Source organism: Sus scrofa, chromosome 4 (genome assembly GCF_000003025.6).
Source record: "Sus scrofa isolate TJ Tabasco breed Duroc chromosome 4, Sscrofa11.1, whole genome shotgun sequence".
Taxonomy (NCBI): domain Eukaryota; kingdom Metazoa; phylum Chordata; class Mammalia; order Artiodactyla; family Suidae; genus Sus; species Sus scrofa.
Window position 1 is genome coordinate 15,089,278 of NC_010446.5, and position 24,161 is coordinate 15,113,438.

Consider the following 24,161-nt stretch of genomic DNA (forward strand, 5'->3'; position numbering starts at 1 on the left):
AATGCGAGATCCGAGCCGCATCTGCAATCTACACCACAGCTCTCGGCAACGCCAGATCCTTAACCCACTGAGCAAGGCTAGGGATCAAACCCACATCCTCATGGATGCTAGTCAGATTTGTTTCCTCTGAGCCACAGCAGGAACTCCGTGTCATCTTTTGTGGCCTGTGTGAGTGTGACACATGTATTTAGGTTTTTTTATTGAGGGGTTTCTTTTCTTTAGTGGCCAAGAAAACTGTCTTCTCAGTCTAAAAGAAAGCTACAGGAGTATCTTTTCTTTCTTATAGTTTCAGTTTCAATAGAAAATCATGCTGCGTGGACACCATCAGCTCTGAGCTTGCTGCAGCGGACTTGCAATGAGCTTTGCTGTCAGTCTCCAAATGCCCTTTTCTGGCTGACGGGACAGGAAAAGCCACAGTCATGATAACTATCCCCCGTAGCAGTGACTTCCCCCAGAAGAGTCCCCTGTATCTGTAGGAATATTCACACAAGTAATTCTAGTGTGGAACAGTCACACGGCCCTTGACTGCCTTGTTAGCTGTCAGAGTTTGTGAAATTTGACATGTGTCTCTTGCGCAGTTAGCAGCAGAAACCACAAACTTTCTAATCCCAGGCTGGGTTATTTATTTCACACCTTTTTTTCTTTTTTTGGTCTTTTTTTTTTTTTTTTTGCCTTTTCTAGGGCCACTCCCATGGCACATGGAGGTTACCAGGCTAGGAGTCGAATCGGAGCTGTAGCCGCCGGCCTACGCCAGAGCCACAGCAACTAGGGGTCCAAACCACATCTGCAACCTACACCACAGCTCACGGCAACGCCGGATCCTTAACCCACTGAGCAAGGCCAGGGATCGAACCCGTAACCTCATGGTACCTAGTCGGGTTCGTTAACCACTGTGGCATGACCAGAACTCCTATTTCACACCTTCTGATGCTTCTACCAGCTGCCCCATCTGTGTCAGCTCTGCTTGTTTGGACCACGCGGCTTTGTGTAGTTTTCTGGGTTTCATCATGTGAGTGATCAGACAGAGTGTACAACGTATTGCTTAGGATTGGAAGCAGGATGCAGACAGAGCACCAGCGGGCACGTGTCACTTTCCAGCATCCTGTTTACTGTCCCTCCTCGGAAGCAAACAGCGTAGATTGATGGCCTTTAGTCTTGCCAGGTGTTTTCTGATGCCAGGCCTATAGGTATTTTAATAGAGAAACACCTGTGGCCAAGCCATTTAGTAAAGCACCAACTTTGTTAATAAAATCTGAAACACATGAATGCAAACACAGGGTTGCTTTGCTGGTGTTCTGTGCGGGGTTCTTGTGCAAGGCTTCCTTAGGATTAAATCACCTCAAGGAGTCTCTTGGTGCAAAGTGATGGTTGGCTGCGGTGACCTTGGTCTCCTGGGCCCGGGTGGTCCATCTAAGGGAGATACTTGCGTGTTCCAGCTGGGTCATGCTGCAGCCTTTGTGGTTTCGGCTTCAGGGCCGTGGTTTTGGTGAGCAGATGAGATGAGCCCTAATTCTTTTCATGCCACAGACAGTGGGGTCCTCTGGCTTGGCGATAGGTGACACAGCAGAATTGGGCATCACTGAACTCTTTTATTTTTTTTTAAGACATCTGCTTCCTGGAGTTCCCGTCATGGCTCAGTGGTTAACGAATCCAACTAGGAACCATGGGGTTGCTGATTCAATCCCTGGCCTTGCTCAGTGGGTTAAGGATCTGGCATTGCTGTGGTGTGGGTCGCAGACGCGGCTCGGATCCTGCGTTGCTGTGGCTGTGGCGTAGGCCGGCAGCTACAGCTCTGATTTGACCCCTAGCCTAGGAACTTCCATATGCCACCAGAGCAGCCCTAGAAATGGTAAAAAGACCAAAAAAAAAAAAAAAGAGAGAGAGACATCTGCTTCCTATTTTTTATTAGAGTATAGTTGATTTACAGTGTTGTGTCAATTTCTGCTGTACAGCAAAGTGACCCAGACACATACACCCCCACACACACCCCTTTATTATCTTCCACCATGGTCTGTCCCAAGAGACTGGATATAGTTCCCTGTGCTCTACAGTAGAATCTTGTTGTTTATTCATTCTAGAGGTAATAGTTTGCATCTACTAACCCCAAACTCCCAGTCCATCCTACTCTCTCTCGCCACCTCTCCATGTCTGTGAGTCTGGTTCTGTTTTGTAGATAGGTTCCTTTGTGCCATGTTTTAGATTCCACATGTAAGTGATAGCATATGGTTTTCTTCTTTTTCGTTCTGACTTAGTTCGCTTAGTATGCGAATCTCTAATAGCATCCATGTTGCTACAAATGGCACTATTTCATTCTCTTTAATAGCTGAATAATACTGCATGGAATATGTGTACCATATTTTCTTAATGCATTCATCTGTTGGTGGACATTTAGGTTGCTTCCATAGCTTGGCTATTGAGAATCGTGCTGCTATGAACACACCCATGCATGGATCTTTTTGTAGTTTTGTCTGGTTATATGCCCAAGAGTGGGATTGCTGGATCATGTGGTAGTTCTATTTTTAGTTTTTTGAGGACCCTCCATACTGTTCTCCATCGTGTTTGTACCAATTTACATTCCCACAAACAGTGTAGGAGGGTTCTCTTTTCTCCACACCCTCTCCAGCATTTGTCATTTGTAGACTTAATAATCGTAGCCACTCTGACCCGTGTGAGGTGGTCCTTCATTGTAGTTTTGATGTGCATTTCTCTAATAATTATCGATGTTGAACATTTTTCCATAAGCACTGGACTCTTAAGAATCACAGGCCTGCGTCCTAAGGCCGCCTCATTGCACCGTTGACTGGGTCTCCCCCGCTTAACTCACGAGAAAAAACTTTTATTTATCAGCTTGATAGTTGGGTCTTTTAAAAACACCTCTCACCATTTGCGCAGCTCCTTGGGGCTGATGGCATCATGTTGTGCTTCCCCCGTCTGTCCCCTGTGGTCTGTCCCCTTCCCCCCCATAGCAGCCTGAACAGTGTCAACAGCAGCGACTCGAGGTCCAGCGGCTCCCACGGCTCCCACTCGCACTCGCCCAGCTCCCACTACCGCTACCGCGGCTCCAGCCTGGCCCAGCAGGCACCTGTGCGGCTGTCCAGCGTGTCCTCTCACGACTCAGGATTCATCTCCCAGGACGCTTTCCAGTCCAAGTCGCCATCCCCCATGCCGCCAGAGGCCCCCAACCAGGTAAGGGTGCTCTGGGTGCCAGGAGCAGCCATCACAAAACCTGGGTCCTGACCACCCTCAGTGGCTGGAATCAGAGGGGGACCTGGGGAGTTCCCATCGTGGCTCAGTGCTTAACGAATCCGACTAGGAACCATGAAGTTGTGGGTTCGATCTCTGGCCTTGCTCAGTGGGTTAAGGATCTGGCGTTGCCATGAGCTATGATGTAGGTTGCAGATGCGGCTCGGATCCCGCGTTGCTGTGGCTCTGGTGTAGGCCGGCTGCTTCAGCTCTGATTAGACCCCTATCCTGGGAACATCCATATGCCGCGGGAATGGCCCTAGAAAAGGCAAAAAAGACCAAAAAAAAAAAAAAAAAAAAAAAAGAAAACAGAGGGGGACCTGGGTTGGGACAGAACCCCCGTCTTCTGACTCAGGAACCCTCTGGTTTAATTTCTCATCTTTAAATGTATTGTCCCCCTAAAGGGAGAGAGACTTCAGTGGGGGTTGAAGCTTATGGTCATCATGCTGCTGATGGCTGAGTTACCACGTTGATCTGGAGGGTTTTCCCAAGTACGTAGACAGACTCAAAGTGGTTAGCCACCCTCCGGCATCCTTGTAAGTGCCCGGCTTAGCACAATTAGTAATTCCTGGGCATTTGCACACGGAGGCAGAGACTCTGTTGTTGAACAGTGCCTCCCTCACAGCCCTTCCTTGGTGCTCTCAGCTTCCTTTTATCAATGTGTGTTGAGAATGAGAATGAGAAAGCATCTTCTGTTAGCACCTTGCTTCTGGGAGAAGGGACGGTGTTGAATCCCTTTGACCCCAGTCAGGTTAGGTGGTGCTAGATGCCCAGCAGGTCCAGCTGAAGCAGAAGGCAGGAGCCGGGCAGGGCATTAAGTTTTGATGTGCTTGTCCTAGCTGGGGTGCTTTGGCTTAGTCTCTAAGGTGTCACCCACGTGTCCCCCGTCTCTGCCCTCATCTGTCCCCAGTACGTATGGCACTAAACCACACCTGCATGTCTTGTGAGCAGAGAGTGAGAATGGTCGGAGGGAGAGCAGGAATTTGCAAGCCCTCAAAGGCCTTTCTAATGAGCAGCGTCATTCTGTGTGGGTTTTTAATCAACTAACAAATTAACACAGTATTGTGTGCTGACACCCTTTTCTGGGGGAAAAAAAAAAAAAAGCCGTGCACTTCAGCCTTGCCATGTGCGTGGATCAGGCTGAATGAAGCAGTGTTTCTGCCTCCGTAAAGTCAAGGGAAGCGGAAGGCGGCTTGTTGGGATTTAAATCTGAAAGCCGATGCCCAGGAAATGCTTGGCTTGCAACTCTAGGATAGTTCAGTAAACTCAGGGATGCTGCAAAATTTAATTGAGAATTCTGGGTTCGTTTTGTTTTTGTTTTTGTTTTTTAAGCCATTACGGCTGCTTATAAGATAGAGGGGAAATTTAAGGAAATTTGACACATGGCACAGTCCAGAAGGTACAGTCTCTTGGAGGGCAGTGGGGGTTACCTTTATTCGTGTGGATGCAGAGAGCACATCCGTAAGGGGGAGGTCCCTTCATTTCCCGACTCAGGTGCACAGGTGGAAATGAATGCCGTGGGGCAGGATGTGTTCAGAATTCTCCCATCATCCTCCACTCTGCTCTTTTCAAATTGTGCCACATTGGCCCAGGAGTGGTGGGGCCATGATTGCAGCTCAGGCCTAGAGCCATTCACTCCATCAAGACAGGGGGTTCTTCAGAAAAAAAATGAGCATAAGTCAAAAGAACTATGGACCTGCAGTCCTAGGGTGATTTACTGGTTCTTTTTTCAAATTGAACATCCTTGAAGTAGAGGAACCAAAATAAATAGTCCTGATAAATTATAATGATAATTGATTTTTATTTACAGTTGATTAAGCACTACACACACACGTACACACACACACCTGTGATCTCTTTTAATCATCATCTTATAGCTATTATTGACCCCTATTTTAAAGATGAAAAACAGAGGTTTAGAGAGATTGAGCCCATGGTTCCTTGACTGGGACGTGGCAGAGAAAAGCCTTCAACCCAGACTTCGAGACTTGAGATCCTGGGCTGCTAACCAGGCACAGAGCTGGGGAAGCAGCCAGGACGTCCACCGTGCTGCCCGGCCCTGCTTTGGCCACGTGCATCATGGAGTGCCTTTTCGGTTCCTTGCTCTTGCAGGCTGGGAGGCTAAAGATCTGCCCTTTTGTAGGAACGTTTCTTTGGCGGGTGAAACGGGTGGACAGAAACACAGATCTGGCCTCCTTGCCAATGAATATAAGAACACTTCCAGGGAAGCGGTAGAGGAGGCTCAGACTTGCTTGAACAAGTGGGAGGAGATGGCAGTTAACAGTACGGAACGCAAAGCAAATGCCTGGGAGGACGCAAAGCACTATCCCAGTGTGTGCTGGGGACTCAGTTACAGGGACGAGATGGTCATGGTCCATCATCCAGTCCACACTGTTAGGCACCTGCCACGTGGCCAGGACAGGACCGGAATATTGCAGTGTGATGGGCAACTGACAGGCAGTCTCTGCCTCACAGCTGAAGTTTAGGAAACTGACTGGGTTGGGAGCAGGTGCCCTGGCCAGCAGCGGGGTGACTGGCAGAGACTGCAGGTTTGAGAAAATCAGCCTGAAGAGGTCTTTTCCCAGCCCGACACCCCTCCTGTAACATCCCAGCTCCTGCCAGGAAGCTTCATCCCTCCCCACGACGGCCACCGGGAACACTGCCCTGACCACTGGGCTTCACTGCCCCAAAGTTCAAAGTCACTCGCCAGGCAGAGACCTAAAATAAATGGTGTCTTATGAGGAGGCAGCTCTGTAGCCAGAAACCACCCCCTAGAGACTCAGAGGCTGCATGTGATGAAGGCGGATATGGAACAAAAGCCCAAGCAATCCGTAATGCCTCGGCCCCTGAGAGGTATCGGAGGCGAGCGTCCCTCGGTCCCTGGGCCTGCGGCACTGGCAGGAACGCCCAGGAGCACACAGGGATCCCTGGTGCCAGGCACAGGAGCTGTGCGCCACGCTCAGATGTGGGGGTCTGGGGAGCTTAGGGTCCATTGGGTCTGGAGCTCGCTGGGTCTCACGCTTCCTGTCCAGGGCCTGGTAGCTTCTACGTGGGCGCAGCTTTGGGAATAATGACCCTAACCCTGTGCTTCTCTCATCCTTCCCTCTTCCGTGTACGTGTCTGTATCTCTCGTGCGTGCCCTTCCCCACCCCTGCCCCCACCTTTTCTTTTTTATGACTCTTCTTTCTTGGTGGCGTGTGGTCCCTCCTTGGCTGCAGAACTCATCCAGCTCGGCCTCCTCCGAAGCCTCGGAAACCTGCCAGTCAGTGAGCGAGTGCAGCTCGCCCACCTCGGTCAGTTCAGGCTCCACCATGGGCGCCTGGGCGTCCACGGAGAAGGTGACCATCTGGGGTCCCAGCCTCCCCCCGCCCCCAGCCCGTTCCCTGGCCAGCTGCTCCTAGGAACTCAAAGTCTCCACCAAGAGCGGCCCCTCTTGGGGACAGAGGGAGGGCCAGAGCCGAGGGCTTTTTCCAGAATGGGTACCTGGCTCCTGAGCAGTGACCTTGTGGTCGTCCAGAGGGAGAGCAAGGGGTATGGGGAACTCGGAGGTGTGAAGGCTTCTCTCCAGAACGTGGATGGACATCCTCTTACCCCCTCCCCTCCCCTCCCCTGTACCCCGCCTGCCATGGCCTCCTGTCACCATGCTGTTGGATGTGACGTTTCACTGCAGCAGAAGCTGTGTGCTTTTCCGCCTTGTGGTTTGCAGCATCCCCCTCCTCACCCCGATTTGGAAGCTGCTCCTGCTTTGTGGGATGATTTTGGAAACCTGGAATGAACAGCTTCAGCGGATGCTTTCCGGTTTTAAAATTTGCATAATGAGTTCCCGTCGTGGCACAGCGGAAATCTGACTAGTAACCATGAGGTTGCGAGTTTGATCCCTGGCCTCGTTCAGTGGGTTAAGGATCTGGCATTGCTGTGAGCTGTGGTGTAGGTCGCAGACGTGGCTTGGATCTGGCATGGCTGTGGCTGTGGCGTAGGCCGACAGCTGTAGCTCCTATTAGACCCCTAGCCTGGGAACCTCCATGTGCTGCAGACATGGCCCTAAAAAAATAAGACAAAAAGAAAATTTGCATAATGAGATGAGCAAATTGCCATCACCCTGAAATTATTAATGATCGAAACCCATCGAGAGCACCGCACTTGAGGGATACTGATGATAATTCCCAGACTCTTCTAAGATGTAGTTAAACTGTTTCCCCGACCGAATGCTCCCTTGATGCCATCCTTTGCAATGTGGCGCTTTTCTCTCACATCATGGATGCTCCACAGGCAGCAGAGCCCCGATGTTTGTTTTATCTGTAAATATGCAAGTCTCGTCCCCTACCCCTTGAATGTCAATGCCATCTTGTATCGCCACAGTCATCCTGTTATATTAATTTTTTTTTTCCTTCTTCCCTCCCCCTTTTTTGTTTGTTTCCAGTTGTCTAACGGGTTTTCTCACTATAGTTTACCAAGTGAGTCCCAGGTGGGGCCCGTGGGGGCAAGCCTTTCCCCTCATTGCCTGCCTGCCTCCCGCCTGCTCCCTCGGGTCACCTCTGTCCACCTTCCAGACTACGCTCATTATCACACCATTGGGCCCGGCATGTTCCCGTCATCTCAGATCCCTAGCTGGAAGGTTTGTGTCTCTCTCCACCCTCCTCTCGCCCCCTCTCCCCCCTCCATCGCCTCTGTGCTCACCCCTCTTCTCACCCCAGCCCCCTCCCCCTGTTCCTTTCACACTCTGCCTTCTTCCCCATGACTCCTCCTCCCGCAGTCAGTTCCCATGGGGGCGGGGGGGACCCAGAAGCCAGCAGGCAGCTCCGAGATAGCATCTGTTCCCACACAGAGCTGAGACAGGAGGTGGCTCCCTTCAGGAAACACCAGTCAACCCCAGTTAGACCCAGATGTGGCATTGCAGGGACGTTGGTTCCAGGTTGTAAGGCCCAGTTCTGCCCTGCGGGGGGCTTCCTAAGGGTGTCGCTGTTTTCAGGGGCTGGGAGGGACTGTCCTCCTCGGCCACGGTCCCCAGACTGTTCCCCTGAGTCCCTTATTGGGCCACGGTAACAGAACCATACCCCCTAAATGTGTCTTCACTTACGATGGTTTATCTTCAAAGTACACGCAGACATTATTTTTAGTCTCAATTGTTTATATTAAAACATGTGGGCTTAAATATAAAAACCAAAGTTTTTATATTATTTCCTAGCAAGTCCAGTTGATGCCAAAAGGGTATTCTACTTTATTTTGAGAGAAGGTCCCTAATTTGAGTAGTTGACCCCTAGGTGGCCTGCATTTTGAGCAGGTCTTGAGTTCATCCCTCGCAAGGGGTACGGACCCCTCAGACTCCTCAAAATCTGGCCCAGGGGGCTTCCGTTCCTATGGGAGGACCTCAGAGGGCCCATCCAGAAGTCCCCTTTGGAGCTGTTTCCCAGAGGGGGAGGTTCGGCCTCAGGGAGAGTGGCTGAGGTTCCTCTAGTGCCCCCTGGTGGCCACTCTACACAAGTGAGGGCATTGGGGCTGTTAGGCCAGTGGGAGTTCCTCAGACGTCAGAAGGGTGGGCCTGGTCCCTGGGGATGTGCTCTCCACTGACTGGTGCCTTCAGACACCTCAGGCCGGGGGTCAGCTCTATCGGTGGCTGTAACTGAGAGTCTTCCATAGGCTACCTGCCCAGTTGCTGAAGGTTTTCAGTCTTGGGCAGAGGAGGAAAGGGGAGGTACCTAGGGGGTCCCCAAAGGACTTTCTGCCCCCTTGTCTAGAGCCGGGTGGGGGCAGAGAAGGGGCTGCTGGCCTGTCCCAGCCTGAACTTCCCCCATGGGGACCAGCTGCCTCCTGTGGGTGGGCAGCTGTCTGGTGGGTTCTGTAGCCTCCCGATGGAGGCAGAGGCCCTGGCGCCTGACCACGCTTGTTCCACTTAGGACTGGGCCAAGCCAGGACCTTACGATCAGCCTCTGGTGAACACTCTTCAGCGCCGCAAAGAGAAGCGGGAGCCAGACTCCAGCGGGGGAGGCCCCACTGCTGCCGGAGGTGCGCCCGCCGCTGCCGAGGAGGCTCAGAGACCACGGAGCATGACTGTGTCGGCCGCCACCAGGGTGACGCTCTTTGTTCTGCATAGCTGGCCGGGCCCCTGGGGACCTGGTGGGGGGCCATCTACTGGCCAGAAACTGGAGGCCACTTTCCCCTACTTCCCACCCTGCAGCATTTAGAAGGCCCCCGGGAAAGGCCTGATATGAGAATCAAACTCTAGAACTTTCTAGAGCCTGCATAGGGCCCAAGCAATTTGACAGCCAGCGGGGCCCACAGAGTGGTGGTCACTGGAGAACAGGAGTCCTGTGGGGGCCCCCCTTTGAAGGGGGGTGTGGAAGGGCTCTGGGGATATCGGACAAGTGGCTCACGGCCCTGGTGGGTCTGTCTCTTCCCTCCCCCCTGCAGCCTGGAGAGGAGATGGAGGCTTGTGAGGAACTGGCACTGGCCCTGTCTCGGGGCCTCCAGCTGGACACCCAGAGGAGCAGCCGGGACTCGCTTCAGTGCTCCAGCGGCTATAGCACCCAGACCACCACCCCCTGCTGCTCTGAGGACACCATCCCCTCCCAAGGTAGGAGGCAGCCTGGGCTGTCCAGCCGGGCTTCCTCGGCGGTGCCAGCTGAGGAGGGGGCCCTCCCTGCTGGAGGAGGCAGACGTCTGGCCACAGCAGAGCAGCTCGGAATGCTCTGGAGGGCCCGTCTGTCACTGTCGGGTAGCTGCCATCCAAGGCAGTGACTGGGCTTTCACAGCTTTGCTTGTGTTTGGCGATCAGGGTACAGGGCAGTTCCCAAGTTGAATCAGACAGATGCTGTTGATGATAATGACATTATGTATGTTGGGCACTTGGTGTGCTAAGCCCTCGATTTTCCTGTTTACCCTTTACAATGGCTTATGTACTATGTGTTTTTGTACCCATTGTACATATGTAGAGACTGAGGCTTAGAAACTTGCCCAAGTGCACTCAACTAATAAGAAGCAGCGTGAGTCATTTGAATCTAAGGTCTGTCAGAGTCTGAAGTCCAGACTCAACCTATCCCAGCCAAATTCTCTGTGAACCTGCCCCTTCACCCCCTGCCCACTGACAAGCCTCTTGGCAGTCCGTTGGTGCGAGTCTCAATCTAGGGGACATTCGGCAATGCTGGCAGACATTTTTGGTTGTGGCACTGGAGGGGGTGCTCCTAGCATCTAGATGTCCAAGGATGCTGCTCAACACCCTCTAATACACAGCACAGCACTGACCTGGCCCAGATGGCAGAGTGCTGCTGTTCAGCAACGTGCTCTGAGATGCCCCCGCCACATGACCCCATATTTGGAGAGGACATGAGCACACCTCACTGGTGGGACCTATCTTTGTGCTTGTTTCCGGAGACTCATTGCCAGTGGCTCCATTGTTTTTCTAGCCTCAAGCGTTGATTTCGAGGCAGGTAGTGAGCTCTGTGATGGTCCGTGTGGAGGTCGCCTCTTGTGTCAAATTCCAGGTTATTTCCTTGTTCCACCCCCTTGACTCCTCCCAGGGAGGCTCAGAGGCGGCCTCACTGCAGCCCGGCAGGTTTGTGTTCTTCACCACCCAGCCCTCAGAGGGCCGGCCTGCTGTGTCCGCTGAACAAAACGACCATCCCTGTCGAGGGTTTTTAGATGCTGGGGACTTCAAAGGATGGCCACGAACCCGGGGAAGCTGGGGATGAGTTTGTGGGTGAAGTTCCTGGCCTCTGGTGCCTCTTGCCCTCCCCGAAAGAATCCAGAAGCCCTGCTGCTGCCTTGGAGACTTCTAATCAGATCCCATGATCAGTTTCAGATTACGATTATTTCTCTGTAAGCGGTGACCAGGAGGCCGATCAGCAGGAGTTTGACAAATCCTCCACCATCCCAAGAAACAGTGACATCAGCCAGTCCTACCGACGGATGTTCCAAGCCAAGCGTCCGGCCTCGACGGCTGGCCTCCCCACCACCCTTGGACCCGCCATGGTCACCCCAGGGGTTGCAACCATCCGACGGACCCCTTCCACCAAGCCTTCTGTCCGCCGGGGGACCATAGGAGCCGGTCCCATCCCCATCAAGACCCCGGTGATCCCTGTCAAGACCCCCACGGTCCCAGATCTCCCTGGGGTGCTGCCGGCCCCTCCCGATGGGCCCGAGGAGCGGGGTGAGCACAGCCCCGAGTCGCCGTCCGCGGGCGAGGGCCCCCAGGGTGTCACCGGCATGCCCTCCTCCACGTGGAGCGGCCAAGCCTCCGTCAACCCTCCTCTTCCAGGCCCCAAGCCAAGCATCCCCGAGGAGCACAGACAGGCGATTCCAGAAAGCGAGGCCGAAGACCAGGAAAGGGATCCCCCAAGTGCCACTGCCTCCCCAGGCCAGACTGCAGAGAGTGACCCTGCAGACCTGAGCCCGAGGGAGGCCCCGCAGGGTGAAGACATGCTCAACGCCATCCGCAGGGGCGTGAAGCTGAAGAAGACCACCACCAACGACCGCTCGGCCCCCCGCTTCTCTTAGGCTCCCGAGCAGTGCTGCCAGTGGGGCCTGAACTGGCTGATTAACAAAACCTAATTGGTCTTGATCCATTCCAGTCTAGAATCAGATGAAAGATTTTGTAGGCAACTAGAACACAGCTCTTTTGAAAATACCCGACACCTTTAGATAAGTATTCAAAGCAACACATGTAACTGACATAACCCTGATCTTTTAATTTGTAAATACTGACCGTTTTCTTTCTGCGCATTTTAATCTTAGTTTCCCTTTTGATTTTTCTGAAGGTGCCAAATTCCATTTAACTTTTTTACAAGTCTTTGTAAAATTTTAAATGCATAAGGGGTCGGGGGGAGGTCGGGCAGGGGAACCACGAAGTAGTTAATTTCAGAAAAAAGGGTAACTATACTTAGCCTTTTCGTTTTTGTTTTGTTTTGTTTTTTTTCTTGCAGGCTTTTGTAGATGCATTGTAGTAGTCTGGCTTAGAAGCAAATTCAAGTTATTTTAATGTACAAACAAAATGGAAAAAGGGGTAAAAGTTCTTATTCAAATGTACCAAGTTCTGGATGAGGAAAGCAGGGGTCACGATTAATGAGCAATATTCGGAGGGAAGTCAGCTGGAGATGGTAGATGGGGTTGGGGTTGGGGGGGAGGGTCGTGGGAGGGGCACACCGTCAGCATAGCCAATCCTGTTACATTTAAGAGTAGCCTTGTAGGTTGAATTTCTAGTAGCTTCACGGTAAATGCATCCAAATAAGCCATACCGGATTGCAGTGTTTGTCTCCGTAGGGCGCGTAAGGACTTCCTTTCTCCCACGATTCCTCTTGACTGCACCCAGCACCCACCTCCCGTCCCGTGCATGCTGCTGCCACTGGGTAGACGTAGAATCCCCCACTTCCGTTACTCGTCTGTTATACCCACTTTCACTGAATCCAAATACATCCAAAAGGGTAAGGCAGTTTTTGAAATGTGAAGACATTTTAAAATGATAGCAGGGAATTCTTAGATATAGCAAATGCCTTCTACTTAACTGTGCCCAGCAGGCTGGGCCGTTGAAAAGCCCAAATATTTTGAAAAAACTCAAACGGATTTAACAAGGGTAACCAGCCTGGAGTCCAGCAACTTGCCAATGTGTTTACCAGTCTGGGGGCTTGTTTTTCTTATCTTCTTTTAAATAAATGGCAGTTAATTGGCTTCATACGGAAACATCGATGAGAGGAGGATTGAGTTCGTGTCACTGGGAATCTGACCACTATACTGTCCCTTTTTTTTTTTTTTTTTTTTTTGGTATTCTAGGTAACGTTTTTTGGAATGGACTTATTATGTCTTTTGTTTTTTAGGTGAAAGTTAAATTTGTTGTAATGCTCATTCCCTAAAGCCAACAGAGGTTTGTAGATTTAAAGGGGTCACATTTAGAGAATGCAGTGGTGTTTAAAAAGGAAAGCCAGCCCTGAGTTGTCAGGTCAGTTGAATGTGCTTGTCTGGGGTCCCGACCTCTCAAGGGAAAGGAGCCTGGTGGGCCCCACAGACCCTGCAGATCTGTTGGCTCTAATCCTCAATTACATAATCTTATGCTTTAATACGTAACTGCATTGGATGTGACAAACGTACCTGTATAGTCACTGTTCTATATATTAACCTTTAACACTGCTGTGATTGCTCAAGAACACTTTATGTTATGGCTTTCAAGCAAAGGCATGATTATTAGAAACTATTTAAGCTTTTTTTCTTTGAAAAACAAGCTCCTTTTACAGAATATAAGCAACAGTAGTGCCTGTGGTTTAGCCCACCAATCTTGATGACTAAAAGTAGCTGATGCATTGTGCATATGATGCTTGAGATGGTTTTTGCAAAAGCAGAAATCACTGCAAGGTAATTACAATAGATAAAAGTGGTATTTTAAACCTTTGAAATAAATGGATGTAACTGTACCGCGGTACAGCTTTTCACTTGTTTAGTTTTTAAACGTTAGTATAATCTGAATAAATTTAATATAAAATGTTGCCAAATTCAATGTAGAAAGAATGTGACAAAACACTTTGGGTAGTTCTGTTTGTGTTTTTGCATATTGTAAAAGCAGTGTCACAGCTAAAAATAAAGAAATCGTTTCTAAAGGTAAATTATTGTGCTTTAGTTGCTAGTTTGTACCGAGAGTTGACCTCTCCCTGTGCAGTTTTTTGTTCTAAACTTGTATAAATAACAATTGTGTAATGTGTCTCCCTTCTACCTTGTAATAGTTGCTTCAGCCTACATTATAAATAAAGAACCACTAGAAAAAAAAAAAAAAAAGCCCTGCATTTCAAGTCTTATTAAAATTCAGGTGGAGGTCTTCCTCAAATGTTAGAAGATGGACCGAGACTCAGATTGAGTTTAGTTACAAAATGACAAAACATAATTTGGGGGATTGTTATGTACCCTAAGGGCACAACTTGCCTGACCTAATAGTTCCAATGAGTTACTAAAAACGATAACTAGCTGGGTTTGGTTGAGTTTTAAAAGTGGCTTTATCTTTGGGGGTGGGGGAGACATTATTAATAGAGTTCTGTTACCTTTTTCTTTCCCCCTCTTTTTAGGGCCACACTTGTGGCATATGGAAGTTCCCAGGCTCTGGGTCGAATCGGAAGTGCAGCTGCCAGCCCATACCATAGCCAACAGCTACATCTGTGAACCTCACCACAGGTCCCAGCGACGCCAGATCCTTAACCTACCGAGTAAGGCCAGGGATCAAACCCACATCCTCATGGATACTAGTCGGGTTGTTACAGCTGAGCCACAACGGGAACTCCTACCTGTACCTTTGTGTCTTAAGACAGTCCAAGCTACGGTAGAGGAAGCAAAGCTGGAAAACTGCCTTCAGAATAAGCAGAGAGTGTCCTCTTGTTTGGATCCTTTAACCCCAGCCATCAAACTCCACTCCTGAGAATCCCAGCGTTCCCTTGTGGCACAGTGGGTTAGGGATCTGGCTGTTGTCACTGCAGCAGCTTGGGTTGCTGCTCTGGTGAGGATTCGGTCCCTGGCCTGGGAACTTCCACATGCCACAGACTCGGCCAAAAAAAAGATTACTGTGAGAGAATCTTATTAAATCCATGTTTATTTGTTGAATGTGTGCTTCTTAGAGTGGTCCTTCGGTCAAAGCTAACATTCCACTAGTGAACTTTTTAGAAAACTGAAGAAATACATCCTCAGTATGGGCAAACTGTCACTCTCAGCTTTTAATGCCTTCCAGTCACTACAGTTAATCTTTCAACTCGAGTTTATTCCAGTAAATCTTTTTTTTTTTTTTTTTTTTGTCTTTTTGCTATTTCTCTGGGCTGCTCCTGCGGCACATGGAGGTTCCCAGGCTAGGGGTCAAATCGGAGCTGTAGCCGCCGGCCTACGCCAGAGCCACAGCAACGTGGGATCCAAGCCGCGTCTGCAACCTACACCACAGCTCACGGCAACACTGGATCGTTAACCCACTGAGCAAGGGCAGGGACCGAACCCACTACCTCATGGTTCCTAGTCGGATTCGTTAACCACTGCGCCACGACGGGAACTCCATGTTCCAGTAAATCTTGCGGTCAAATCGGAGCTGTAGCCGCCGGCCTACGCCAGAGCCACAGCAACGTGGGATCCAAGCCGCGTCTGCAACCTACACCACAGCTCACGGCAACACTGGATCGTTAACCCACTGAGCAAGGGCAGGGACCGAACCCACTACCTCATGGTTCCTAGTCGGATTCGTTAACCACTGCGCCACGACGGGAACTCCATGTTCCAGTAAATCTTGCATCTGGCTCTCCAGCAGTTTTTTTTTTTTTAAAAACAGCTGCACCTGTGGCTTATGGAAGTTCCCAGGCCGCTGAGCTGGGGGTAGAACTTGCACCTCTGCAGTGACCCCAGCTGCTGTGCCACAGGGGAACTCCTGCAGTTGTCCCCTTAACAGCACATGTTGCCTATAAGACTTAATGGGGAAGAAAAGAACATACTTCAGGAGTTCCCGTCTTGGTGCAGCGGAAACAAATCCAACTAGGAAACATGAGGTTGCGGGGTTTGATCCCTGGCCTTGCTCAGTGGGTTAAGGATCTGGTGTTGTGGTGAGCTGAGATGCAGATTGCAGACGCGACTCGGATCTGGCGTTGCTATGGCTCTGGTGTAGGCCAGCAGCTACGGTTCTGATTGGACCCCAAGCCTGGGAACCTCCATATGCCGCGGGTGCGGCCCTAAAAGGACAAAAGACAAAAGAAAAAAAGAAAACATACTTTACGTGCACAGCTAGTAAGAAAACGACAGTGGCCCAGTCACCCAGCATCCTGTGCCCCTCAGAAGAACACACTGGCCATACCATATTGAGTTACTTTATTAGGGCAAGCGTATGTCCTATAATTTATTTCACTTGCACGTGGGACTGGTGAGGCATCTTCCCCTACATGGGCCGTTCTCGGGGCCTGGTCACAATATGCCACCACAGTGGGGGCAAATCGCCTTCCTTTCGGGCTGGAGGCAAAGCTTCAGTTCTGGGACCGCCAGGTGGGGTTTCCTCCTGCAGCTGCTTAACCTACAGGAGGGTAAGGAACAACAGAAAAGGAGGTGAACTGACGGTCCAGTCTCTGCCCCAGAGAAGTGTCAGCAGTGCTTCTGCGGTGTCACATGACACACTGATCCTCACTACTGAAGCGCATTGTTTTTATGTCCACATTTTAACTCAAACACCAAAGCTGTTCTCCTTTAAGGTGTTCCCAATCTTAAGACAGCAGAGCTGAGAAGAAACCCTCCGGCCCCGCCTCTTACTCATTAAGCAAAACCCCGACAACTGACCATTCCAATTCCCCCTCGTTTGGATCCCCCCACCTGTTGAAATGTTTATTCTTATGTTTCAGCTAAGCAGTCTCCAAAAGCACCCTTAAGAAACCTCAATTTGAATATACTAGGAGTATTGAAAGCCCCACGAATAGCAACCAAAACAGAACATGAGATCACATACGCAAATATGCTCAGTTCTGTCCCCTGCTGCCCAGCCATCTCCAAGACCATCACGTCACAAAAGAGGAGACCCGAGACACCCACTTTCCAGATCCATGATTTTCTGAAGCTTCCTCCAGAAAAACCAATTCCAGATTGTGGCTAACCCAAGCCTCAAGCACATGTGCCATTTAATAATGTTGACAGAATAAGTAAAGGAGAAACTGTTTGTTTTGGTTTTTTGTTTGTTTGTTTGTCTCAGCCACGGCCTCAGCGTTCAGAAATTCCCAGGCCAGGAACTGAACCCACGCCACAGCAGCAACCCAAGCCACTGCAGTGACAATGCTGAATCCTTAACCTGCTGGGCCACACGAGAACTCCGAGGAGGATCGATTTTGCAGAGGAGGTTATCATATTATCACCTGCAGAATGAACCTGCTGCTCTCCATAAATAAATATACCCTAAGTTCCCAAATGCTGAGACCCTTCATAGAAAACACTGCCCTCCTTGATCACAAGTCATGAATTCAAGTAGTGAATCCAACCAGTGTCCCCCTTGCAGCTCATTTGCTTAAATGTCCCCTTGAAAATCTTGAAACTCCCAGCAGCTGCCAGTTCATAGGTCCTCACACCCAAGTCGCCCTTCTCTGCATCAGCCCCCATCTACTTCCCTCCTTAATCCAGCAAGACAACCACTCCCTCTTGAATAACCTCAAGTGCCCCATCGCTCTCAATGGCAGACAACCATGTGTCTACCTTCAAGCCTGCGCGCCTATACAGCTCAGTATTGCTAAAGTCACAATGCAGATGTTCCCAACTTCAGATGGGCCTTCACTACCGCGTGCCAACCTTGCTGCTATTCTCCAGCAAGCTCATCTTCTCCCCACGATTTTCACATCTTTTCCAGTTTCTCCAAACACACAGCACTCCCTTCCGGGCTTTTCCTCTTATTTCACTTGAAATAGAGAAGCTCTGACATTGAAGTCTGTCACTTCCCTATCATCAAAACTTCTGGCCCAAAGATAATTATATACATCACTGTCTGATTAGAATGGAGTTAGAATCTCTCCTCCTTTCAGGACCCCATCTCTCCTCAAAATCTTGCCTTTTGTACCTCTTCCATCTCTCTGCAACACTCTGTTTCTTGATCACTGCAAATCTAGTCAGCATACACAGATTATTATATAGCTTAAAAGAAAATCGTCTCTTAGCCTCCAGTTACTGGCCATTTCTCTGTTCTCCGCACAGGTCCAAGGACTGTCCTCCCTCCCTTCAGTTTTCTCTCCCTCGCCCTCCGACCACCTTTTCTGTGTGATTAGGAAAGGACTGAACCGAGGCCAGCAATGCCCTTAACTGTAGCCCCAATCTGTGGATGTTATTTCCGGCACTCAATCTATTCCACTAAGGCAAGGAAGGCTAAGCCCTGCCCACTCCCGAAACACTTTTTCTTGGGCCTGTCACACCCTCCTGGCTCAGTCTCTGGGGTCCTGACCCCTCCAAGTGGGAGGGCGCAAGACTTGTCTCTCTACTCTCTCAATCGCATCCATTTCTGTTGCTTCCTTCCATCTTTATCCAGTTCCTTTACACAGGGAAGGGCACCCACAAGAGGCCATTCACTCCAAATCCCATGGCTTTTAAAACAACTGGTAATTCAAAAACTTCTATTCTGAGCTAAAATCTCTCGAATTCCAGATTCTTACATCCAAAAAATCACCCACTTCTGACACTTGATGTCTCACAGGGATTCCCAAATTTAACTATTTTTTTCTTTTTTATTGGCTGTACCTATGACACATGGAAGTTCCCGAGCTAGGGGTCAAGTCGGAGCTGCAAATGAAGCCTACATCACAGCCACGGCAACAGTGGATTGGAGCCACATTTGCAACCTACATCTGCAGCTTGTGGCAACGCCAGATCCTAAACCCACTGAGCAAAGCCAGGGATGGAACCTGTCGGTTCAAGGAGACAATGACAGGTTCTTCACCTGCTGAGTCATTGCGTGAACTCCAAATTTAACATCCTTAAACATAAATTTAAAACTGAACACTTGGAGTTTCCATTGTGGCGCAGTGGAAACGAATCTTGACTAGGAACCATGAGGTTGTGGGTTCGATCCCTGGCCTCAATCAGTGGGTTAAGGATCCGGCGCTGCCGTGAGCTGTGGTGTAGGTCACAGACTCGGCTCAGATCTGGTGTTGCTGTGGCATAGGCCCGCAGCTGTAATTCCGATTCAACCCCTAGCCTGGGAACCTCCATAGGCCGAGGTGCAGCCCTAAAAAAAACAAAAAAATAAAAATAAAACTGAACACTTGATTGTCCTTCTGACATCTGTTTTCCCCCCTCTCTTCCCTATCTCAGTAACACCACCACCAAACTCCAGATGTTGAAGCTTAAAACCTGGAACTCATTCTTGATTCTTCCTTGTCCTTCATCCCTAATAACCAATCATGCTTCCTATCTCTCCAAACAACATCCTGAATCTCCTTCCAATTCCACCGCATCCACTCTAGTGCTGGCTGCCATGATCTCTGAACTAAAACTACTGCAATAACCCCTTACCCTCTCCACTATATTCTTCAAACTACAGCAAGATCGAGCTTTTTAAAATATAAATCAGACATCATGAGTTGAAAAAAAAAATGCCCATAGCACTAGTGGCGAAAGTTAAGGGAATGTTGAGTAGAGCAAGGTAAGGAGGCCAAGGACTAGGGAGGGGAAGTGGGGGAGGCAAAATTAGAGAACAGAAAAGCCAAAAGACCAGGGAACACATTTTAATCTATTTTTAAGACAGGTGCAGATGTTCCATTTAACACACTTGAAAGTGAAAGTATATCTGAGAGGCAAGGGGCCAAAGTAACTGTCAGAGCTGGAACCTGGACCTCTGCACATGGGGAACAGAACCTCAGCTCCTTCTGGGTGTTGACCAAAGAAAAACATAGGCAAGACTCACCTCTCGCTCCCAGCTTTCTCTCCGAAGTCTCTTCCACTGCTCTCTCTTGGCAAAGTAATCAGGATACATGGCTTTCTCAGAAGGATGCCAGTCATCTAAGCACCACTCAGGAACCTGTCGGGAGAGGAAATCACAGCGTCATTCTACGGGACATTTACATGGCATGGGAAGGGTCTGCTCGTGAGATAGAAAACAAAAATCAAGGAGATTTTTTTTTTTTTTTTTGTCTTTTTGCCATTTCTTGGGCCACTCCCATGGCATATGGAGGTTCTCAGGCTAGGGGTCCAATCGGAGCTGTAGCCGCCGGCCTGTGCCAGAGCCACAGCAACACCAGATCTGACTGGGTCTGCAATCTACACCACAGCTCACGGCAACGCCGGATCCTTAACCCACTGAGCAAGGCCAGGGACCAAACCCTCAACCTCATGGTTCCTAGTTGGATTCCTTAACCACTGAGCCACGACAGGAACTCCCCCAAGGAGCATTTTTTAATTGGACTCTTTTGAACACTACGCAATGGTTAGCAGAGGACCGAGATAAAGGAGTATGCCTTAGAGTAAAACAGCCTAGGGTTGAAAACATACAGCAAGTCAGTCCAAAGAGAACCGGCACCATTCCCCCATCTGCGTTGTCCAGATATCCAGAGTGCTTTATGTTACTTGGACACCACTTAGAATTTCTTAGAAACACTGAGCACCAAATGAAACTGGTTAACTCTGAAGTCTGAAAAAGAATTATTTTCCAAGTCCTTTAGCCCTCTGCCAAAAAAGTATACTGCAAGACCTTGGAACTAAATTTGGAGAGAAAATTCTTTCTTTCTTTTTTTTTTTTTTTGGTCTTTTGTCTTTTTAGGGCCGCACCTGCGGCATAATGGAGGTTCCCAGGCTAGGGGTCAAATCGGAGCTGTAGCCGCCAGCCTACACCACAGCCACGCCAGATCCGAGTCGCGTCTGTGACCCACACCACAGTTCACGGCAATGCCGGATCCTCAACCCACTGAGTGAAGCCAGGGATTGAACCCGAAACCTCATGGTTCCCAGTCAGATTCGTTTCCGCTGCGCCAGGGCGGGAACTCCTGGAAAGAAAAGTCTTGATAGCACCTGGGAGAGAGCAAACTAACACATGAGAAAAAGGCTAACTGTCAGGAAAGGAATCTCCTAGCTGCCCCTAAAAGGGCAAGTGGTTTCCGCGGCTGAGGTTTGGGGCTCGAGACCCCTGTGGTGCTCACCCACCTTGTAACACTCGTATCTCTCGTAGGAGGTGCCCCCAGGAGACTCGGGGAAGATGTATGGCTGAGGGTGCTGACCGTACCAGAATTCCTCCTCGGCCTGCCTCAGCAGCTGGGTGGCCTTCACCATATCCTTTTCATTCTTGTGTTCATCAAATCGGGCTCTCATCAAACAAGCAAAGTACCGGTATTTGTCCCTTCAACCAGAATGATTGAGAGATTAGAAATGTTTTATCTACTCAATTGGGCAGTATTACCATCTGACAAGGGGCGGTACTTCCGCTAACGCCTTCCAGGTGAGTAGGGGAACTTCCCAGGCCCTGCCTATGGAGCAGCTGCATCATCACGACAGCTTCCTTGGCAGAGTCCCGAACACCAGCAGCAAAAGCTACTGTACTGTTGTCCTCTTAATGAATTTCCTCCTACCTTGTGCTGGGTGCTAAATTCTGGAGATACAAAGATGTCGAAGGCAGGGTAGAAACAATACTGCTGTAACAGACAAACCTGGGTTTGAATTCTGACCGACACCTTAGGCAAGTGTCAGTTTCTAGAAGAAACCACGGGCAGAGATCATTTCTGGGGTTTTGATAGTATTCCAGGCCTCAGATGACAACGGCCTAAAGCAGGCAATAGTGATGGATGGTGACAGGAGAGAAGCACTTAGACTACAAAGCTATTAGAGTGGGCTATCAGGTCAGATTGCTTAGGGCTAAATCTTAGCTCAGCAGTTACTTGCTGTGTAATCTAGGGTAAATTAAAGTAATTAGGCCATGGGTTCCTCCTCCTCCATGACCTTATCGATACCTTAGGGTTGCCCTAAAGACTTGAGAAGGTAAAACATATAAACACACTTCAGACAGTGCTTGGTACACCCCAGGGCCCAGTGTCAGCTACTAATATTATTATATTGGGAAGAGAATTTACAAAAACCACATCCAATTGTACGTGGCAAACAAGTATGTATGTCGTTGGCATAGTGGTTTAGTAGGGAGTTCTTGAAAATAATGCTAAGACTTAAAGCTGAATGATCACTAGGAATACCATTAGCTGAGCCAGGGAATTTGGGAGAAGAACCAAAATGAGGTAGTGAAAAGAGAACAGGTTCCGTTTCAGAGAACTGTAGGTAATTTAACAGCTGGAAATACAGCTCTAGCGACAAATGAGGCTAGGTGTAACAAAGTCCCAGTGTTAGATGGGTTACCCAAACTTTACATAGCAATAACCAAGGGACTAGGACGGACCCATGCAGAACAAACAGCACTTTGAGGGCAAATGGAAGAAAAAAAAAATCAATCAAGTACTGGAGAAAAGATTTTAATGAGACTTAAAGAAATGCTAAATTAGTTTTATCATAGTTACTACTTTATCCTTTCTTCTTAAGACTGAACTTTTTCTAAGATGTAGAAATTTTTTTTTTTTAAGGGCCACACCTGTGGCATGTGGAAGTTCCCAGGCTAGGGGTTGGATGGGAACTGGGACTGTCGGCCTATGCCACAGCCGCAGGAACGCTGAACCCTTTAACCCACTGAGAGAGGCCAGGGATCAAACCTGCATCCTCTTGGATACTAGTCGGGTTGGTAACCCACTGAGCCACAACAGGAACTCCCTCAGATTAAAATTCTTTTTTTTTTTTTTTTGTCTTTTTGCCATTTCTTGGGCCACCCCCGTGGCATATGGAGGTTCTCTGGCTAGGGGTCGAATTGGAGCTGTAGCCACTGGCATACTCCAGAGCCACAGCAAAGCAGGATCCAAGCCGAGTCTGTAACCTACACCACAGCTCACAGCAATGCTGGATCCTTAACCCACTGAGCAAGGCCAGGGATCGAACCCACAACTTCATGGTTCCTAGTCGGATTCGTTAACCACCGAGCCACGATGGGAACTCTATATGTAGAATTCTTGACGGCTCAACTTCCTTCCTTTTTATATAACTGATAATTCTCCATGTTATCTATTTGTTTATAGGTCCATCTTCCCCATTTATCCACTAGTTGCTACAGATGAGAAAGAAGCCTTATAGGCTTATTTATGCATCAGTCAGCATACACCTGGAATGCAAATTCTGTCAGATGAATGAATAAGGAGAAATTAGGGAAGTAATTAATCTTACAACCTTGAACCTGGCCATCTTCCTACTTAGCAAAGAGAAGTAGGTCAATGACTTTACAATAAGCCCATATATGCAATCAAGGATCCTTTCCACAACTCTTCCAGATGTACTCAGTTTCTCATTGTTTAGAGGTTTTTCTCAAAGGCCCTTCTTTGTGGGACAAGGTTTTAGGATTTGGCTAAGGGAGTGGAGGTCTGGCATTCACACATTTTGGGTTGTCACCCCACCATGCATTGCGTGTAGGTCACAAAAATCTGTATGTTTTATGAATATGTTCTATGACTAATCTTAGATGAAGAGAGAGAGATGATGAGAATTCATGCAATGTGAAGATAATAAAAAGGAATGGATGAAGCTAAAACAAGAAAAGCTGATGGGAAGGATAATGATGCTTTGTGGTTAAGACACCTGAGTTTTAATCCTGGCTGGCCACTTACCAGATTCAGGGCCTTGAACAAATTACTCTCTAGCTTCTCTCTCCTCATCTATAAAATAAGGCCAAATAATCCCTAACTCCCAGAGTTGTGAGGACAAGAGAAAATATGCATAGATTATTACTGCTAATATTAGGAACGAGAAGGTCATGAAGAAAACTATTACTTAGTGAACGCCGGAGGCACTTTCTTAATCGACATGCCACCCTCGACACTGGGTCCTGTGTCCATTTTCCTGATCAGAAAAGTGAGGCCTGGGCCAAATAAGCAATTCTTCAAGGTCTCGCGCACCTGCGGGCGACGAAGTCTGCATTCGAACCCGGGTCTACGCGGGGGCTCTGTGGGTCGAGACGTCGCCTTCCACCCCGTTCCCGAAGTCCTTGACACCTCTCTCCCCTCCCCCCGGGTCACTAGGGCCTTTCGGCCTCCGTGGAGGCCTCCGCCTCACCTCCCCGCGCCGTGGGTCCCCCTCTCTCACCTGTGGACGCACCACGACTCCAGGTGGCGCAGCGCCCGCTTATAAAGCCGCAGCACCTTCTGCTGGTGGGTCAGGTAGGCCGCCGGCGCCGAGAAAGCCATGACGGCCCGCTCACCTTCAGCGGCCGCGGGCGCTGCCGGAAAACGAGGGGTGGGGCTTCCCCGGAAGGGCGGGGCGAGCGGCGGCCACTTCCGCTTCCGCCGGGGAGGAGCCAGGGCTGCAGTCATGAGCCGGTTCAAGTTCGTGGGTAAGACTTTTCCTGGATCTTTGGCCTTGCAATCCTCAGGCGTCGCCCACCGCCGCCGGAGGGCCCA

At 49.5% G+C, this 24,161-nt stretch overlaps 3 protein-coding genes across 12 annotated transcripts in view; 2 read left to right on the forward strand and 1 right to left on the reverse strand.

Moving 5' to 3' along the window:
• The window catches only part of MTSS1 (MTSS1, I-BAR domain containing), a 169,967-nt gene extending 155,988 nt beyond the window's left edge, over window positions 1-13,979 (forward strand). For 2 of the 8 annotated variants that reach the window (XM_021088945.1, XM_021088943.1), the window contains 6 exons: window positions 2,967-3,186; window positions 6,462-6,581; window positions 7,664-7,858; window positions 9,138-9,311; window positions 9,652-9,814; window positions 11,033-13,979. In XM_021088945.1, coding sequence (XP_020944604.1) covers window positions 2,967-3,186; window positions 6,462-6,581; window positions 7,664-7,858; window positions 9,138-9,311; window positions 9,652-9,814; window positions 11,033-11,733 — 1,573 coding nt within the window. In that variant the 3' untranslated portion in view covers window positions 11,734-13,979. The remainder of the gene's footprint in view (window positions 1-2,966; window positions 3,187-6,461; window positions 6,582-7,663; window positions 7,859-9,137; window positions 9,312-9,651; window positions 9,815-11,032) is intronic. The other 6 variants (XM_021088944.1, XM_021088949.1, XM_021088947.1 and 3 more) reach the window with 6 other exon arrangements.
• Window positions 16,028-24,004, reverse strand: NDUFB9 (NADH:ubiquinone oxidoreductase subunit B9). Its single transcript, XM_013996497.1, has 4 exons — window positions 23,848-24,004; window positions 20,830-21,022; window positions 19,598-19,711; window positions 16,028-16,243 (listed from the first exon to the last, which is right to left on the reverse strand). The coding sequence occupies exons 1-4, from the start codon at window positions 23,946-23,948 to the stop codon at window positions 16,112-16,114; spliced, it is 540 nt and encodes a 179-aa protein (XP_013851951.1). The 5' UTR covers window positions 23,949-24,004; the 3' UTR covers window positions 16,028-16,111.
• Window positions 24,041-24,161, forward strand: part of TATDN1 (TatD DNase domain containing 1) — a 46,184-nt gene continuing 46,063 nt past the window's right edge. The window contains exon 1 of one of the 3 annotated variants that reach the window (XM_005662855.3): window positions 24,041-24,094. Coding sequence is in view for 1 of the 3 variants with exons in the window: in NM_001244525.1 (NP_001231454.1) it covers window positions 24,073-24,094 (22 nt within the window). In the remaining 2 variants the exon portion in view is untranslated. 3 annotated transcript variants of the gene reach the window in all.